The 20,700-nt window shown below is 43.8% G+C and overlaps 1 protein-coding gene and 1 long non-coding RNA gene across 3 annotated transcripts in view; one reads left to right on the plus strand and one right to left on the minus strand.

The window, feature by feature from the left end:
- LOC308577033 overlaps nt 1-14,297 on the plus strand; it is a 33,707-nt gene extending 19,410 nt beyond the window's left edge. For both annotated transcript variants that reach the window (XR_014003364.1, XR_014003365.1), the window contains exon 3: nt 13,194-14,297. This is a non-coding gene — a long non-coding RNA (uncharacterized lncRNA). The remainder of the gene's footprint in view (nt 1-13,193) is intronic.
- The window catches only part of LOC308576966 (cysteine-rich protein 3-like), a 38,463-nt gene continuing 31,648 nt past the window's right edge, over nt 13,886-20,700 (minus strand). The window contains exons 4-5 of the mRNA XM_081177093.1: nt 18,426-18,480; nt 13,886-14,264 (exon numbers count right to left, since the gene is read on the minus strand). Of these exons, the coding sequence (XP_081033219.1) occupies nt 14,182-14,264; nt 18,426-18,480 (138 nt within the window). The 3' untranslated portion in view covers nt 13,886-14,181. The remainder of the gene's footprint in view (nt 14,265-18,425; nt 18,481-20,700) is intronic.

The raw sequence follows: 20,700 nt of genomic DNA on the forward strand, positions 1-20,700 counted from the left end.
CACATATCTCTGTGGCTGGGTTTGGTCGAGATCATGTATTTGAGATGTGTGTACGATCCCTAGGTTAGGATATAATATTACAGAAATAAGATTTATTGCTGGAAATAGATGTGAAGCAGTACTTGCCGCGAACGTATGGATTTCAGAATGAGTCTTGTGGTATCTAAGATTTTGCTGACAAGAAAAGTTATGTTCTGTCAGTTAAATTGTTGTTGTTGTTTAGTCGTTTAGTCGTGTCGGACCCTACATGACCCCATGGACCAGAGCACGCCAGGCACTCCTGTCTTCCACTGCCTCCCACAGTTTGGTCAAACTCATGTTTGTAGCTTCGACCACACTGTCCCACCATCTCGTCCTCTGTCCTCCCCTTCTCCTTGTGCCCTCCATCTTTCCCAACATCAGGGTCTTTTCTAGGGACTCTTCTCATGAGGTGGCCAAAGTACTGGAGGCTCAGCTTCAGGATCTGTCCTTCCAGTGAGCACTCAGGGCTGATTTCCTTAAGAATGAAGAGGTTTGATCTTCTTGCAGTCCATGGGACTCTCAAGAGTCTCCTCCAGCACCATAATTCAAAAGCATCAATTCTTCGGCGATCAGCCAGTTAAATATCAGTCAGTTAAATATTGGGACTGAAATACCAGTAAACACCAGATTCCTCCAGACTGCATTCAGCAGCCCCCCAAACCCCTCAGGCTCAGCCCCATACATGCTAGAATCTTCCTGGGCTCCGCTTACTCTGACCCCTTGGCCCCACCCAATGGCCTCGCATTTTTGAAATCACAAGTTGGCAACCCCAGTATTATTTGTGAGTTAAATCAGTTTGCTTGAACCCTGGCACTCGCTCTACTGGACCAATTCTCAGGTGGAAAATAGGTGTCATTTTATTGAACGCAAGGAAGCAGGAGCTGTTAAAATACTGCTTTTGGTCTGACCTTGTGAGTCGAACAGACTGAGAGCAGGGCATCTGCCAGCATCACACAAAATGTATACACAGGTTCACTGTCAGCTGATTGAACCATCAAAGCAAAAGGCAGCCGTTTTTATAGCTTCAGCTATAAAATGCTAGGCTGTTAACATCTACAGTAGTGTCTTTTATTATGTTGGGGCATAGAGCAAGCCTAATACTCTGCCTACAGGACATATGTCTAGAGAGAGACCAGTAAGTTTGGCTTTCTTTATCTGGCTAGATGACACCAATGCAGCTGGTAAGCTCCCTCCTGAGTTGGGATGAGGGATCAATTTGGTTTAGCTTGTGCTCCAGTGAGGAACTACCAAGTTCATACTTCTTGAACCAATATGCAAAGCTGAAACATAGCTGTCCTTTGAAATTTGCACCTCGCTGAATTTTACAACGCACTTGTCCAACCAAACAACACTATAGAAATGCTTACATGAACATGTCCAATAATGCGTATATTAGTTTTTGTATGCTTTACATGAAGGGAAATTGCTTGTAAAATGTGCATACGGTATTAGTCTAAACTGCCTGCAAAAATATTTTTATTACAAGAAATTCACACTAAATTAGTGACAAATTTCCATGAGGATTTCTTACAACAAAAATGAGGAAACTGCTGCAGAAGGTGAACAAGATTTAAGATTAGGAAAATGAGAAACTGAAAGAAACCAAAATCAACAGGTCCAACCATCTCTACACCTGAGTCCCAATATTTAAAGATACATGTACAAATTATCAGCAAACTTTAAAATAGGCACTTGAGCTCTTTTTAACATGGAAGGAGACTCCCTAGGGGGCCTCAACAGACTTATTTTGTCCTCCCCAGATTTTTGGAAGGATAATTACACCAACACACATTTTTATGTTTATCTTTTATATATTTTTTAAGAAACAATATAAAATAGTAGTCAAAGTATATTTTTAATGCGGTTGATTACCTGTGGTCACAATAATCTCTGGCATTTTAATTTTTTTGTCTGCCCAACTGCTATGGAGAGCAGCTGCACCACTCATAATTTGCCAGGTTAAAAGGATACAACCCTACTTGGTGCGATCAAGAACATCCTGCATTTGGGCATAATGCTTAGAGAAGCATTAGGAATGTAATTACGAGGAATCACACTCACACAATGCGCTTCCTTTACAAGGCATATTCCATTTCTCAAGCTGTAGCAACAGAAATAAAAGATTAAAGCCAGCTCTTTATTTGTGTTTAGCAGATACCCACAAATGTTGTACTTAGGCCATGTTTCAGATCTCAGCAAGGAGGACAGAATTTTCGCCAATTTCCTCCTCTGAAGAGCTGGAAGAAATATGCATATTTCTATTTTGTGCTGCCTCATGTTCAGCGTGCTCAAATTACACATGCAATAAACTAGAGCTACAACCAATGTTCTCATAAAAATGAGCATCGGAATTCTCCTGTGTTAATCTTGATAGTCACTGAATACAATACGTGATTTTGATTTCAGTCTAAAATATTTGACAGTATTTGATAAGTAGAGTGCAATGACAGTATATTTCACTGTTGACAGCTATGCAGTGAACTCCTATGCCTGTTTAAGCAGATGTAAGTCTCACTGAATGCAAGAGGCTTTATTGTTCTGTTATATTACTTATTTTATTTATTTAGCAAAACACATATACCCCCGTTGTAACAAAACCACAAGAAAGGAACACCAGCATGCCATTGTAAGGCAATGAATTACAGCAGAACCCTAAAGATTTGACCTCCAGTGCTTAGAGTTATTTATTTTGCGTGTTCAGACCCAGAAACCTCCCCCTAAATAAATTCACACATGACTCAAATTTTGGTTTTGGTTTCTGGCAGAATTTAGGCCACAACTTTATTGATTACAGAAAGTGATTGGTTGTATAGGCTCTGGTTCGATTAGTTCCCTGCCATGCAGGTAGCGCTGACCCAGGGTACCAGCAGAGGTCAGCCAAGGATAAGCAGAAAGCCGGGAACGGGCTAACTCCACCACCCAAATGTCCCCCTGGACTCAGGCACGGGCACAACTCCCTCTCAGGGGTTGACCAAACTATCATGTCCCTGGATTCCTTTAATGGAATACCTTTCACATAGGGATGGCGAGAGCGTTCTCCCATCCCTATCACCGGAACCAGAGCCTATCCACAACCTTACAAGTTGTGACGATTTGCTATGTGGCAGGCAAAACCCAAATGGCAGCAGGCAGTCAGCCAAGTGGGGAAAATTCCTGCCGTGCCCCTGTCCCAACAACAGATGACACAAGACGGCATAGCAAGGTCAAGCGCAACAAGCTCTAAAAGTAGGGAGAGGTGGGCGGGTGTTCCGAATGCACGGGCCGAAAGAGGAAGCTCTGGGTCACGTGCATGGGTATAAAAAGGTCCCTCGAAGCTTTTGGATTGTGTTCCATTGGCCAGATTGCACCCAGCCCTGAGTGCTCACTGGAAGGACAGATCCTGAAGCTGAGGCTCCAATACTTTGGCCACCTCATGAGAAGAGAAGACTCCCTGGAAAAGACCCTGATGCTGGGAAAGATGGAGGGCTCAAGGAGAAGGGGACGACAAGATGGTTGGACAGTGTTTTTGAAGCTACAAACATGAGTTTGATCAAACTGCGGGAGGCAGTGGAAGACAGGAGGGCCTGATGTGCTCTGGTCCATGGGGTCACGAAGAGTCGGACACGACTAAATGACTAAACAACAACAACACCAAGGACCTACCAATCGGGTGTTGTGGTTGACCAATTGTACCCACCCACAACACAGGGAGTCGGTTTCCAGGTCTCATCCCAATATGCGCCCTCTTTAAGGGAGGACCCGATTTATTAAATAAGAAGACCTGGGAGATCAGAGTTCAAATCCCCTCTCAACCACGTAGTTCATTGGATGAGCTTGGGTCAGTCACAGTCTTGGTCCAGTGGCCGACTTTGGGCTTTCAAATCTCAGCGGTGCCCTGTGTGACATCAAAATTCCCCCCTCCAGCCTCTCACCTTACATTCTTAGTCGTTGTTGTGGTACCCCTTGCAGCGTCCTCTCGATTTGGCGCCCAGTGCAAGCAAACTGGTCGCATCCCCCTAAATCTGCTTCTGCTCAGACTCAGCTTGCAGGGGTGTTGTGAGGATAAAATGAGGAGGGGGAGAACCATGTGTTCCTCGTTGGGCTCCCTGGAGAAAAGGTGGGATATAGAATCATCGAGTTGGAAGGGACCCCAAGGGTCATCCAGTCCAACCCCCTGCAATGCAGGAATCTCAACTAAAGCATCCACGACGGATTGCCACCCAAACTTCTACTTAAAAACATCCAAGGAAGGAGAGTCCACAATCTCGGAAGACACAAGATTTACCCACTCTGGAAGAATGGCAGATGAAGGTGATGGACTATATGGATTTGGCAGAAATGACTGGCAAAATCCGAGACCAGGGAGAAGAAATGGTGGAGGAAGATTGCAAGAAATTTAAAGACTATCTGCAGAAATACTGTAAAATTAATGAATGTTAAAATGATGTTGGACTGAAAAGAAGTGGTTTGGGTAATAAGGTTAATAAGAATAGGTAAATATAGATAGTTATACGGATGAAAATATATAGTTATAATAGGTTAAGTTATAGAGCAAAGATAAATGAAAGAGGGTAAGGATTTGCTGAAAAGACTTGGAAAACGGGAATACAAAAGGGGAGGTGTGAGGAGGTCAAGGAAATAAGCAAATGAGCTCAAAGATGCTGAAAAATGGATTTACTCTTTTTAAAAATATTTTTTTCTTCTTCTTTTTCCTATTTCTTAGTTATCGGTTTTTTGTATTTTGTATCATTTTTCCCCCCCTTCTTTCTAGGTGGCCTTTTTGTCAACTTTCTTGCTAGCTTGTGTTTGTTAGTTTTTGTTTGTTTTTTTCTCTATGTGTAATTTTTTGTATAATCTCAATAAATATTCTATAAAAAAAGGAGAGTCCACAATCTCTAGAGGGTTGTGATGATAGATAGGTAGATAGGTGTGTTTTTTCCTGGGGGGGGGGGAGACGCATACCCCTAAACATTTTGCGAATCTTTGTATTTTGTCCATTTACTGTATTTATTTTTCCTGATTTGAACTGCAAAACGGTGATTTTATTGAGTCAAATTGAGAGTGCCCCTAAACAGCTTTTTAGAAAGAAAAGCACTGGATAAAATAATTGTAACCGTATGAAATAAAATGTTAATAACATTCAAACATCCATACCAGGAATCAGGGCCAGATTTAGCTTTGATGAGGCCCTAAGCTACTGAAGGTAATGGGGCCCTTTATATGTCCAGCTGTTCTTTGTCAACAACAAATTGTCGCAGTTTTTTTGTGTTGAATATATGCTATATGGTAATTTATGGACCTAGTAAAGGGTAAAGGCACCCCTGACCATTAGGTCCAGTCGCGGATGACTCTGGGGTTGCGGCGCTCATCTTTCTTTATTGGCCAAGGGAGCCGGTGTACAGCTTCCGGGTCATGTGGCCAGCATGACTAAGCCGCTTCTGGCGAAACAGAGCAGCGCACTGAAACACCATTTACCTTCCTGCTGGAGCAGTACCTATTTATCTACTTGCACTTCGTGCTTTTGAACTGCTAGGTTGGCAGGAGCAGGGACTGAGCAACGGGAGCTCACCCCGTCGAATTTATGGACTTAATAGGTATCTCAAGCCATTTGCACATGCAGAATGTAGGCACCCTATATATAGAAAGGAGCAAACCAGTGATATTTTAGGGAGCAGGCTAGCAGGCAGGGCCCATTACTTACATCACAGGAGCCTACACAACACAAAACACTGTTGCTATATGTAGGTTATATTTTATTTGTTTTTTGTCATATATTTTGGAAATGTACATCCAGTTTTTTTCCCCTTTAAATTTTTTTGGGGGCCCCACCTAAGTTATAGCTTGTTTAGCTTATATGTAAATCCAGCACTGCCAGGAATCCAGCTGTTTGCCTGTTATCTCAGCGCATTGAGCAGAACACTGGAAGGCAGAAGCAGGCTTAGTTTATGCTGAGTAACTGGGTAAAATACTGCCTGCTCAACCTGCACATTTCCCCTTATACATCCATCAGGCTGGAAGAAGTGCACGTGGAAGGTTGGAGGCGCAGGGAGAGAGGACTGGTTCTTGCAGACCCCTGCCAGGGCTATTTTCCAATTAGCATGTTCCGATTAGCACCTGAGGCGGATCCAAATTGCTGCTGGCATTTATATTTTCAGCTGACATTTCTCTTCCCTTCCAGTAGCCTTTTGTGCAACATGAAATCTGTTTTGCATCTAGCAGGATGTAATCTAATTAACTCTGCACAACACACCCCGCACTCCATCTTAACCCACAGGCTTTGAAGTTTCCCCGTCACTCGTCTTGCTCTGAAACATCTTTCCCTCCCTCCGCTTTTGTTTTGCTGTTTTCTGATACATGGAGCCTGAGGAAAAGTTTCGGGAATGCTTTTGCTCTTGTGGCGTTTTAATAATCCTGATATGTTACACTGGGGATCTTGCTTGCTTGCTTTTATAGCCCAGGCCCTTTCCATCAGGCATTGGGAGAAGGTGACTAGATGAGAGAGCTGGCTAGCTCAGGCCAACAAGAAGGAAGCATCACTTGCTTCTGGGGCACCAGTTCAGGAAAGCTGGAATAGCTGTGGAGCCAAGAATCTGTTGCCTCGAATGACTGCCTCACCTTGGCTGATGGTATGGCTGGCTTGGCACAGGTTAATGTATCATTCAGTGTGCATAAGATAACCTGGAACTTCATGTTGAAGACAACACATGGTACCAGGAATGAAATGTATTGTGGGAAAGTAATATGGAATAGTGGAGGGCTCTGCATGCTTTATCTCTCTCCTGAAGCATCTGAGAAATGGAAGAGGGAGAAGCTTAAAACAGGCATTTCTCCCCTTTTCAGGCTTTTCTCTAGATAGGATAAGACTGGATTAAATGTTTTGGTTGGCATTTTGATGCTGACAGTGTTGTACGGACCCTTCAAAAAAAAAAAAAAGAGTGCATGCTCAAGGAGAGAGGCTGGGGCAACCAGACCAGATGGGCAGGGTATAATAATAATAATAATAATAATAATAATAATAATAATAATAATAATAATAGCACCAATCCCACATTAAAGACCCATGTAGAAGCACTCTGTGAGGGACGCGGGTGGCGCTGTGGGTTAAACCACAGAGCCTATGGCTTGCCGATCAGAAGGTTGGCGGTTCGAATTCCCACGACGGAGTGAGCTCCCGTTGCTCGGTCCCTGCTCCTACCAACCTAGCAGCGCGAAAGTACATGTAGATAAATAGGTACCGCTCCGGCGGGAAGGTAAATGGCGTTTCCATGCGCTGCTCTGGTTCGCCAGAAGCAGCTTAGTCATGCTGGCCACATGACCCGGAAGCTGTACGCTGGCTCCCTCAGCCAATAAAGCGAGATGAGTGCCACAACCCCAGAGTCGGTCATGACTGGACCTAATGGTCAGGGGTCCCTTTAACTTTACTGGAAGCACTCTGTATGTACCTTTAATACCAGCATAATTAGTTTCTGTTGTTTCCTAAAACTTCTGCTCTAAGAGAACTCCCCACTTCTTAAGTATAGCAGGGTCCTTAGGTGGGTTATTCATAAACACAGCCAGTTTTACTAACTACAGTGGTTCCCAAATCGCCCTTAGTAAATTCTGTCTGTGCGGCCTTTGATTGTTTTCCCATGTTTTAGTAAATAAATCTCTAGCTACATGCAAGACTTGCCCTTTATTTCTCATATGGAACACATTCCTTTATACAGTCCAGTAAACATCTCACTGGATCCAACAGTATGTTAATCTGGACCATGTCTGTGATTACAGCTGTTACCGTCCTCCAGATTTAGTTGTTTCTTTCTTTGCCTTCTGATACTTCCACCACGTGCCAAAAAATAAATAACCTTTTGTTTGACTACATATCCAACAATCCTCTTCCCCCTTTTAATATATTTTAAATGTTTTCTACATTGCTATATGCCACTGAGTGGCCATTTTAACCATGTTTTTTTACTGCCACCTTCCCCAACCATATATTTTGGACCACAGCTCGCATCAACCCCATATACTACATGCATACCCCTCAACTGTCCCAGAACATCCCATTTTTTCTTGTGAGAGCATGGTGGACATTTTGGGTGCTGTGATCTCGCATGATTTCAAGCCGTGACCCCCCACTCAAAAAAAAACCACTTTTTCTGGGGCCATGGTTTTTTCAGGGGGAAATCAGAGTGTGAAATCACTCGAGATCACACCACCAAAAATAGCCACCATGCTCTCACAAGACAAAACAGGCAGATGGCATCCCAGAAGATGGTATCCCAGTTTTTCTCTTTGATCTGTTGAAGGGTATACACATGCTGCCTGGAACTCATGGGAGTTGTAGTCAAAACCACCTGGAGGGCATTAGGTTGGGGAAGACAGATTTACTGCCGTCACAATTTTAGACTTCTTAACAAATATATATTCCACATTTCCCGAGAGAGGTTTCACATTACAAAGTCTTTCCCCACATCTTGATGTTACTTTCCTATCTTGTTTTGGCTGCCTAATCATGATTTAATTGTGCATCCTGAATTTGCCAGTGTGTGATTAAATCCCACCCAAACATAGTGACTTTCTGGGAGTGCCCCCTGGAGACTGCAGTCTTCACTTTTAACTCCCCTGCTGCCAGTGGAGATGTTGAAACAGCTTTGCATGCGGCCCAGTTTCTTGCTTATGCTCATCTGTTCCTTTGCCTGTTAGAAGTGCCTGTAGTTGTAATTTGTTGACAGCTTCCCAGAGTGGCTAGGGCAACCCACTCAGATGGGTGGCATAATAATAATAATAATAATAATAATAATAATAATAATAATAATAATACGTTTTTCAGAATAGGATCTCTATGGTTGTAGGTGATGTTGTGCTTTTGCTGGTACAACCAACTTCTTCTTTATATATTTTTGACAACAAAGAGTAATATTGTCCCATCTTTGGTTACAGGCGAGGTTACAACAACATGGGTCATGTTTAACAGCTTGACTAAGAAGCAGCTGTTTTTGGAATTTGAATGGAGAGAGGGAGCAGCGAGAGCTTCTAAGCAGCTGAAATAAGGGGCATCAATTCATGCCACCTGTCTGACACCCATTCGGATCTGGAGGCCTCTTGCATGTTGACCAAGGAACAGAGCATGGGGTACTTGCTGTGACTGTTCCTTCCGGGGGGGGGGTGCAGTAGGCTTCCAGGTCCCACCAGTTCAGGTAGTAACTTTGCAAGATGCATACTTCGTTTCATGCCTTTTTGGAGGGAGTGTTTTCTTTTCCTTGCCCTCCACCCTGCCCATTCTGATTCCATTCTGTAATTTTGCCACTTCATTGGTTTGGCTGTTGTTGGAACTAAGGTTGGAGCTGACCATGTGTGACTCTAGCTAGCTCATGTGTCCTGGGGAACAGAAGGGATTAACTCACTGCTGTCCTGGATGTCTCCTGCATGAAGGGAAATTCAGGGTAAGCAACGAGTCCTGATCTGCTGTCAGTGCTTAGGATTCTTTCCACATCACCAGCCCTAAGCTTTTTGTGTAATTTTGTAAATAAACCAAGTATCAATAGACACCACAAGACTCTGGTGTTCTTTCTCATCCAAAGGAAACTGAACCCTGCAGCACCACCCCTGGAACTTATCATCGCTCAGAGATATGAGGTGTATGCAACGTACAATATAAGCAAGACATAGAAAAGAGCTGCCTTTGATCGAAACCAGATGAGGAAATAGCTTGAGGAGCAGATGTTCCTGAGCATCTGTTCCATGGGTTTAGAAATCAAGGAAGGGCCAGTGTCCTTTCCCCTAATCTTGTTAACACGGCATAACATTCCTTGTTAAAACAAATTGTTTGGCTACTGAGTCTTATACTGCACAAGGAAGACAGGTTTAAGCAGTGTTCAAAGGTGATGGTGGAAGAAATGGGACAATTTCATTTCAAATTTGTCCAGACTCCATTTAGCCCGTGGTCCGCTGACTGTTTTTATTTTTATTTTTTTTTTAAAAAAAAATTTATTTGCTTTTTCCCCAAGGTCAGAATACATCGTCAATAATACAGCAAAAGCGATTTTACAGAAAGAAGAAAGAAGAAAGAAAGTTAAATACAAGAAAATTCACTTTTCCAAATCTTTTTTCATCATCAACTGACTGTTTTTATATCCCTCTGAACTGCTTGTTAAGTAAGTTGAATTAGTACCTTTGTATTTTGAAATTTCGGGACACAGGTGGCGCTGTGGGTTAAACCACAGAGCCCAGGACTTGCCGATCAGAAGGTCAGCGGTTCGAATCCCTGCAACGGGGTGAGCTCCCGTTGCTCGGTCCCTGCTCCTGCCAACCTAGCAGTTCGAAAGCACGTCAAAGTGCTAGTAGATAAATAGGTACTGCTCTGGCGGGAAGGTAAACAGTGTTTCCGTGCACTGCTCTGGTTCGCCAGAAGGGGCTTCGTCATGCTGGCCACATGACCCAGAAGCTGTACGCCGGCTCCCTTGGCCAATAAAGCGAGATGAGCACCACAACCCCAGAGTCGGTCACGACTGGACCTAATGGTCAGGGGTCCCTTTACCTTTACCTATTTTGAAATTAGTCAGTTATTCTTACCATGAAAAGAACAGCATTACTGCAGGGGGCCTATTTCCACCTTCTAGCCCTGACCAGGTAATGGCAGTTGTGCAGCAAGCAGGCAAGCGCTTGGCTGGACAGCCACCTCCTTCCTTCCTTCCTTCCTTCCTTCCTTCCTTCCTTCCTTCCTTCCTTCCTTCCTTCCTTCCTCAACACAAACTCTATTGGGTTTGGGTTTTCAACTGCCTCAGTTCAACAAGAAGCCCTGACCTAGATTGACTGACTTTAAAAAAACAACAACCCAAAAAACCAGCGCTGCATAAACTCTGCTCTGTGCAATATCCTGGGATTTTTTGACATCCATTGACAAGTGGAATGGCTCAAGAACTGTCTGAAAAAGAGCGAGATTGCATCCCACCTTTCCGTACAACCTGCTTTGAGCCATGAGTATAAGCTATTCTTCCTTTTAGCAGGTGACATAAGAAGTGTAGCTCACATCCTCTGTAACTTGTAGCGCTGTAGAAGGAGTGGGATGGAAAGGAGAAGTTAAAACAAGTGTTTGCTGGTAAATGTAGCGCTGCACTGAAAACATATTACACTTTCTCACCAATCATTAGCAACGAGCAAAGAAAACGCTTTTTAAAATGATCATACAGGAGAGGAAATTTTTGATGAAATTCTCAAGGTATTTCAAAACAAAAAATGAAACACCTTCTGTTGCACTAACATTACATATAAATCAGCATGTGCAATAGTTGTGCAAATCTCTCTCTTTTTGTAATGCAATAAAATGCTGCAGTATATCCTCCTTCCATCCTTACAGGAGTACTCCTGTTCCAGCCAGGGCATTTTACCCCCTCTGTTTTATGTTCGTTTTCAACAGGCTCACAACATTATAGTCCTCACTGAGAAGGGTTTTGGGGGGATATTTTTTCTTGCCACCATAGTTCTTTTTTAATTCAATGAAAAATTGGGTTGGGGTTTTGTTTTGTTTTTTTGTTTTGGTACTTCTGCAAACCTCGGGGTTCTTCTGAGCATTCTGATCCATTCTCCTTCATTCTCAGGGGTCCTGTTTTGTTTACCTTCCTGTGCTCATTATTACAAGGAGTTAGGCCACGTTTGAGATGATGCTTCCAGGTCTACAGCAGGAGAGCTTGCAATTTCAGCTGAAACTGAAGACCAGTCCTGTTCACTTCCATGCAACTTCTGGGTGTGGCAGTGAAAACCTAATTACTTACTTTGTAAAAATGTGCTGCTCGTATTCATGCTCCTTTAGGCTCAGTTGACTGACTTGCTGGCAGGTTTTGTGGCTTGGCTCAACCCCAGGTACACTCCACAATAAAATAAATTACTGTTGTTTAATCACTGAAGTAAATTACCCACAGAAAATTATTGTGTCACCATAATAGATTCTCTCCTTGAAGAATAGCACCTTAGAAGAATGCTTTCAATAATTCCCCCCACAAGTTATGGTGTGTCATAATTTAGCTATTATGGTTACAGAAGCGATAACAACAGCTTTAATATTTCACGGTGTTTTTACAGTGTCTTGAAGGATCCATTTAAAAACCTATTATGAATATTTTGTAAGCAGTTGTGGTATTTACTTTCCTCTGCCCTTCGCCCAGCAGGTACTTGTCTCAAATATGAGCCACGGAAACATCCAAAGCCATGCATCTTACAGGTCTGAAACTGAACACCACACATTTTCAGAAGGCCATATGGTTGAGGGAAGGTCCAGATGTGTACTTTTGGATAACTAGGAAGGCTGATTGGGGAAAGTGGAAAGTGGAAAGAAAAATGACAAAAGGATATAGGCAGGAAGACCAGCTGCACAAATATAGGATGGGTGAATCGCTAGTTTGCCAGTAGTACATGTGGAAAGGATCTAGGGGTTGTAGTAGACCACAAGCTTAGCATGTCAACAGTGTGATGCAGCAGCAAAAAAAAAGCTAATGCTATTCTAGGCTGTGTCTACAGAAGTATAGTGTCCAGATCAAGAGATGTAATAGTACTACTTTATTCTGCTTTGATCAGACCACACTTGGAGTACTGTGTCCATTTCTGGCTGCCACAAGTTAGGAAAGATGTTGAAAAGCTGGAATGTGTGCAGAGGAGGGTAACCAAGGTGATCAAGAGTCAGGAGACTAAGCCTGATGAGGAATGATTGAAGGAGCTGGGTATGTTTGGCCTAGAAAAGAGGGGATAACCATCTTCAAGTATTTAAAGAGCTATCACATGGAAGATGGAGCAAGCTTGTTTTCTCCTGCTCTGGAGGGTAGGACTCAAACCAATCACTTCAAATTTATAAGAGAGGAGATGCTGAAGAAACATAAGAACTTTCTGATGGTAAGAGCTGTTTGACAGTGGAACAGACTCCCATAAGAGACATTAAGCTGTTCTTCCTTGGAGGTTTCTAAGCAGAGGTTGGGTGGGCATCTGTCATGGATGCTTTAGTTGAGATTCCTGCATTGCAGGGCGACTAGATGACTCTTGGTGTCCCTTCCAACTCAAGAATTCTATGATTTTGGAAAGAGTACTATTTACCTTGCTCACACTAGGCAGGGCAGTTGCTGATCTTGTTGTTTCTGTTGTCTATTGCTCAGTTCAGCTAGTGGTTGTCTCACTGACAACATTGGGGGGCAGGCTTGCTTTTTACAATTCTCACTAACTCTCAGTCTTGCAGGTGGTTTCTCAAGATGAAGATGGGCAGAATACTCTCACAGGAGTTGCGAAGGCTGCTATGTGTGTCTCGGTTGAGCTATTTTGAGCTATTTTGGACTGCATATCTGTCCCACACAAGCTAGGCATGGCTGTGCAGATAACACTGCCTGTATTGCCTGCAGCAATCAAAATGTTCCTTTGGCCACATGTACTTTTCCACCAGCTGTTCTGTACTTCTCCCTATTCCATATCTCTGTTGAAGTCACCACATAAACACATCACTGGCCCACATCTATGTCGAATAAACACAAAAGTTCATACCGCATTCACTCGACCCATATCTTAGTATCAAGAAGTGGTCAAGGTGTGACAGAGCTTCCAGTTTTGCAAAATGAAATGCTGGAGCATATGATTATTTTGATAGTCATTGTTCGAGCCTCTAGCATATATTTTATTACATCAACGAATGAAAGACTCATTTGCAAATCTGAAGTGGCTGTTTGTGTGAGATACTTCTAATTTGCACAGAGTTTCACTGCTGTCCCTCTGAATATTTCTAAGTGACAGTTTGTGTTGCTTATGATGTTGAGCCAGTTCAATTACAGTATATCTTTGGTTGTGGGTCTGTAATGAAGACATTAATTCAACTTTTGGTTTCCCTGGCTTACATGATGCTTTGCTGAATGAAGGACACAAAACTGCAAAATGCAGGTGTTCACAAGTGCTTTATTATTCAGTACCAACATATACAAAATAGGCGCATATCTTAGTCTAAATAAAGCGACAGATGCTTTGCAAGCATTTATACATTTCAACAATGTTCACTATTAACCTGTTACAATATATTTATCACAGCTGCTATGTTAACCAGAGGTAGGGTGAACTCTATTACGGAAGCTGTCTGACCTTGTTTAGATTATTAGTTATGTTCAAGCAACACCCTTTTCCAGCTGACATCGCTTTATAAATTGCTACTTCTACAGCATAAGCAAGGAAAGACATCTATGAGCCCTTTCGGATTTCTGCTGGAACCTTAGGAGAAGGCGATGCCCCAAAGGATGAGCGGGTGGTTGATGGTCTTGTTCCTTTGCAAATTAAAAATAAAACATTTTAGAAAACGTTGTGGGAGAAAAATCGTATTTCTTTCTCTCTCTCTCTCTCTCTCTCTCTCTCTCTCTCTCCATAAAGCAAAACTCACATTCAAAAGTCGGATAATTAAAAACACAGATGCATGCTGTAGAACATGGTGTGCAAGCCTAATCTGCAGCTCTTCCTTTGAAATCCTTATCAAAGATTTCTCCTGCCAGGAAATTAAACCTGCTCAGAGTTCTGCAGAAGCATTGCCAAAGTGTTCAATTAAAACCTGGACTCAGTTGAACTTCCAGGTCTCACGAGAAACCGAAATGAACATAAGCTCCAGTATTATTTATATCGTTTGACATATGAAGCCACAATCTGATCCCGGTTTATACACCTATGGGAGGCCGCAAAGGATTATGCTCACGTTGCATAATGTTATACATTGTGCCAATATAAGTAGCCTAAGACTGAGGCAAGATGTTTCGGCCAACGAGTGTAATCCAAGCACACAGTGATGGTCCCCGTGAAACAGTGCAAACAACACCAAGACCCAGCAAATGAAAATTGGCTCACTGTCTTGATTCATTTTGGGGGGGATTTTGTAAAATAGGTCTAGTTATTGTTTTGTCTATTTGGCACATTGGAATCTGAGGAATTTATGTATGATATATACTGGTATTTAATGTGTGTATGCTGTACTGTGAGAAAATTAGACAAATTAACAGAGAAGAGGTCTATCAACAGGCATTAGCCCCGATAGCTAAAGAAAACATCCTGTATACAGGTATGGTGGAACACTGAATCTCAAGGCTCTTTATCAAACAGCCCACCACATGGACCACACTCAGTGATCCTGGAAACCATTACTTCAACCTGCAGGTGTAGGGTTTCAAGTCAAGGAAGAAGATGGGCAAGAATACTTATTACTTAGCTTTCTATGTGCAGGGAGTTTTTAAATAAAATAATGCAGTAATGCAGTCCCCACTTGCAGCCAGAAATAAGACAGTCCAGGAACAGTTCCACCACGTCATGTTCAACAGATGTTGGGCTGTAGCTCAGTGGTGGAGCTTTGCATGAGAAGGCCCCAAATTCAGTTTACCTGTCTCCAGGTAGGAATGGGAGAAACCTCTGTCAGAAACCTTAGAGAGCTACTGTCAGTCAGCGTAGACAGCTAGATGAACCAATGGTATGATTTAATGTAACACAGCTTCCTATATTGGTCTGATATGCTGGATGGAGTTCAGAACTTAGTGCAGGAACACAATGAATCAAGGTTGGAAGCAAATGGACCTCAGCAGCAACCCAAAGGAGGCTTCTGTCTTGTTTAAACAAGGGTTGTTAACTCAGGATAATGACCCTGAACAGACATCTATGATCTCTGAAGTCAATGCAACCAACCTCACATAGCTGACACAAAAATAGCAATTGAGAGAAGGGGTATAAATATTTCAACCATGAAACAAGCCTTGACCTTGAACACAAGATCAAAATCCAGACCTAGGCATTACAAATGTGCATGCTAATCCAAGTACTTGAAAATTTAATTTGCTGCTTTAGAAACCAGTAGAAGGACCTAATTCTGAAACAATGATGACAAAGACAGTATAAAAGGGCCCAAGATAATTTAGGTTTACCATACAATTAAATGAAACTCACTCCAGGCCCTTCCATGTTTATTCTCACTGTTCCACCATATTCTGAATGATCAGATGCCAAACTTGACTCTTTACAAGAAGCCAGAATCAGGTTCTTAAAAGGATTTAAGTAAAGGTAAAGGGACCCCTGACCATTAGGTCCAGTCGTGACTGACTCTGGGGTTGCGGCGCTCATCTCGCTCTATTGGCCGAGGGAGCCGGCGTATAGCTTCCGGGTCATGTGGCCAGCATGACAAAGCCGCTTCTGGAGAACCAGAGCAGCACACGGAAACGCCGTTTACCTTCCTGCCGGAGTGGTACCTATTGATCTACTTGCACTTTGACGTGCTTTTGAACTGCTAGGTTGGCAGGAGCAGGGACCGAGCAACGGGAGCTCACCCCATTGCAGGGATTCGAACCACCGATCTTCTGATCGGCAAATCCTAGGCTTACCAAGGTATTAAAGAAGAAAAGGTGTGTTACATACACAGCAGTTTACCTATCGGGTCATCGGAGTGTCTTTCCTGCCCCTGCACCCTGCTCCAGATGGATACCAAGCAGAATAACGGAACTGCTCTAGACCTTTTCCCTCCTGAGAGAGAGCTGGGCTCTCGCACCGCCATAATTGGAGAGCAACATATGGTATTATGCTCCACTTGGCTGCAGCGAGGAAAAGGCTTGCTGACTAAGTGGCAGGCCCACCGTGTATGAAGGGAGAGGGAATTAGCAGCTCGTTCCTTTTCACCTTTCTCACCCCTTTATGCCAGATGCCAGGCACAGAGCGAAGGCTGGCTTCTGGCCAAGCTGAGGCAAGTGAAACCAAGCGCCTTTTTCTTGCCACACACCCCAAAAGTTTCCCTGAAGCAAGAGGCTGAACTTTCACGGAAGCAGCTAGGGACAGATTAAAACGATGAGTGGTTTATGGGCTGTGTACATACAATACCTCAAAGCACATTTCGTCCTGGGAACTGTGGTTCACACCCTCACGGAGCTACGACTCCCAGCACCCTTAACAAAAACGTTCCCAGGATTCTTTAGGGATAAAGGTAAAGGGACCCCTGACCATTAGGTCCAGTTGTGGATGGCTTTGGGCCTGCTACACTCATCTCGCTTTACTGGCCGAGGGAGCCGGAGTACAGCTTCCGGGTCATGTGGCCAGCATGACGAAGCCGCTTCTGGCGAAACCAGAGCAGCACACGGAAACGCCATTTACCTTCCCGCTGGAGTGGTACCTATTTATCTACTTGCACTTTGATGTGCTTTCGAACTGCTAGGTTGGCAGGAGCAGGGACCGAGCAACGGGAGCTCACCCCGTCGTGGGGATTCAAACTGCCGTCCTTCTGATCAGCAAGCCCTAGGCTCTGTGGTTTAACCCACAGCGCCACCTGCGTCCCTTTCTTTAGGGGTAGTCGTGCACTTTAAATGTATAGTAGTATCTTTCAAGAAAAGTCCTATATAGCCTGTTTGGCAGGGGAGTTGATGATGCAAAGATAAATGGGGGTTTATTTCAATCTGTGCAAGCCAATCTTTCCATCTGGTGTGGGTATGTGATGGCCCGGTCACCTGAATCATACCACAAGCACAAATTGCTGGCAGGTCTCTCTGACAGTTGTTCTGAGAAAATCCCAAATGACTCGTTGCAGGAAGATTGTGGATTTAATTTGGTGTTGTGTTTTCTCTTTGCCCTGACCCAGCTCTAGTTTGCACAACAGCGAGTTGCCTCAGCTGGGAATTGCACGTCAGCATCAAGAGTTACATGCAGCTAGTTCAATGGAAGACAGAACATCATTGCATGGCGGGTCTTCACACAACCTCCTTGCTCTCTCTCTAGGAATATATGAGAGGTGAATAGCACGGCGACGGAGCATATATGCCTGTGCTGCCCAGGTGTGATGGCCTGGGATTCAGACTCAGAGGCTGAACCTGAGGAATCCCAGCCTGCATAGGAGTCCCCGCCTCCAGGACCAGCTGACCCGGGGCTGGTGCTTGAGCCTGAAGGGTCCTCACCTGTGCTGGATCCTCAGGTGCAGGCACCAGCTGAGTCTGCTCTGGCTCCTGAGGTGATGGAGGACCCATTGCCTGCAGGTGCTCCACTCTCAGCCCCGTCAGAGGAAGCTGAGGTTGCCTCTGGGTCCAGTAACCCTCCAGCCTCTCCTGAGCTGCAGAGGCTCAGGGCAGAGAGGCGGAGGGAACTAAGTTCCCTCAGGAGAAGTGCTCGCCTCCAGGCCAACACCGTTTACCTTCCTGCCGGAGCAGTGCCTATTTATCTACTTGCACTTTGATGTACTTTCGAACTCCTAGGTTGGCAGGAGCAGGGACCGGGCAATGGGAGCTCACCCCGTTGTGGGGATTCGAACCCCCGACCTTCTGATCGGCAAGTCCTAGGCTCTGTGGTTTAAGAGTTGTTAGGAGACCCCAATTCCCTTCCCAAAGATACAATTGCCAGAGTTCTCTGTGAAGAGGAATTGACTCTGAGAATTGTAGCTCTTCTCTGCGAGTGCAGGACAACTGGTTAATGGGATAGGAGTTTACCTCTGGGTCCAAAGCGCTGAAGGTAGCAGTGGGTGCAATAAGGTTTGTCATCATGCTGTGAAAGTAAAATAGAAGAAGGATTAGTCCTCCCAGATTTGCTAAGGGCACTTACATGTTGCTAATGCCGTGCAGGCTATTGTACAAGACACACCCTGATGCGAAAGTTGCTGCCTGCCCCCATGGGGACTTGCTGGAAGGTGATAGGATCCTGGTTACCAGTTGTTGATGGCCAGTGGCTGCTCAAACCCACCTGGGCTGGAAGAATGCTTTTAGTATCTGATTGCCAGCAACAGAGGGTCAAAGCAGCTCAAGCCTGGGAACTGTTCCAGCAATATTGCTAAGCCGCAGGAAATTGTGGGATACTGGGGAGGTAGACTGATATGGTTGGGACTAATTATACCAGGGCACATGCGTGATTTGCGTCGGCTTGGCCTGTACATTTGTGAATAAATAGCTAGTTATAAAAGGCACCATAACTCCTCACTAGACTGCAACAGGCTGCCCTTGCAACTTCCTATCGCGTGGGTGGGAAACAATATGCAAAGTTGCTTAGGAATGGGCATACCAGCCTATTTCGAGCTTATGTCATTTTCCTATGTGTTGATTCATAAGTCTGTTCCATCCCGTTTCTGCATTAATCTGCACTTTTTTAAATAATAAAATCCACACTTAAATCCATATTTCATCTCAGTGTATGCATTTCTAAATGCATTTTATAGTAAAATATGCATTTTAATATCTTTTTTTAAAAAAACAACTGCGAAAAGCATCACAAGATTTGGAGGGGTGCACAATCTGAAGGATAATTACGTTCTGATCTGCACACTAGTCCAGGAGGTGCGGATCAGGTGAGTTCACACTGGAATTCACAGAAATTTAATTCCTCAGGCATCCCTAGATGTATCAGATGTGAAGGCAGGAGCGAAATTAACACGGAACAGGTGAATCCCTGGTGATTTAAGAAAGGCTTTATGAAAGATGTTGATTTAGAGCCGAGATTTAAAGCCGAGAGAGAAAAGATGTCAAGCTGAATGTTATCCAAAGTTCAGCAGTTTTCTGCATGGGAGCTTCTGACAGTGACAGCGATAATATAAAATGGAACTGTGTCCGTGCTTCTGCTGCCTTGAAGGATATCTTCGGGAGAAGGGAAAGGTAAGGAGGAAACCCTACACAGATGGTGTCCCTAAGATGGTTGGATGGTATTGTGTACACCTCCTTCCTGCCACTCCTGCAGCCAAGCTGGTGCCAATGTATTGTATTGCTCTGCTTTCCTTTGGACAACATCAGCGAAGCGGAGAGGGAATTCTTGCTGTCTTTGCAGCCCAGGACCTCCATACACATTGCCCAGGCTTGCACACCATGGAAGGTCACTTTGGAGCTGCTAACACAGTGGTTTGACTTCACCTCCAGAGGTGCACTCCATTGTCTCTTGAGATGGACAGTGCGCCTTTTACACCGGTCTCTAATTGGTAGATCCTTTCTGGTTTTGGTTTCTGTTTTACTAGAACCCTGCAAGCCTAAAGTCTGCTATAGACAAAATAGGCTGTTGCTCTGGTTCTGTTTTAGGCAACTCCCTACGTTCTTATAAATCAATTTAATTGAAAATGTTACATATAAGATATACATTGCATATAGAATTATTTTTCTCCCTTTCAATAACTCAATGCCCGCTGAAAATTGCTTTGCAAGTTTGGATTGCCTGTTGTTACCCCAGAAATGTTTAAATCCAGCCAGGTCATTTTCTCCTTGAAGCCTAACTATTAACCTTAAGCCAGGTGCTAATAGAAAATTATTTATAGCGTCTGCACAAGGTATATGCAGTAGGACCCTTCTAACAGTCAATGAGTAGAAGAGAAAGCCCCCTACCTTTTTATATTATTAATGTCCCCCCCCAATCATTCAAAACATACCTTGACTCTAAAGCTATTACAATGCATGCCATTATGCCTCCCCCAAATGTTCCTGTTAATGGGATTTAAACTCTGGCAAAGATGTGGGTGTGATCATGCAGAGTAAAACACATGGCTGTTACACAGGAGGGCAGGATGAGGGTTTAATGGCAGAATGGAGTGTGGGAAGCTCTCACAGCCTTCACTGAGAGATCATCGTTAATAACTTGCCATTATTCCATACTTCGCTTTGCTTTTTATTCAAAGAAGGGCTTGTTCTGCACTAGGGACAGGGAAGAAATGTGATACAGGTCACATTTAAAGCTTAACCTACAGACCCTCCAAGTGTTCCTATTTTCTCTAATTTAGAGAAGCCATCCCAGTTT

This window comes from Podarcis bocagei (assembly GCF_964188305.1).
Source record: "Podarcis bocagei genome assembly, chromosome: 17".
Taxonomy (NCBI): domain Eukaryota; kingdom Metazoa; phylum Chordata; class Lepidosauria; order Squamata; family Lacertidae; genus Podarcis; species Podarcis bocagei.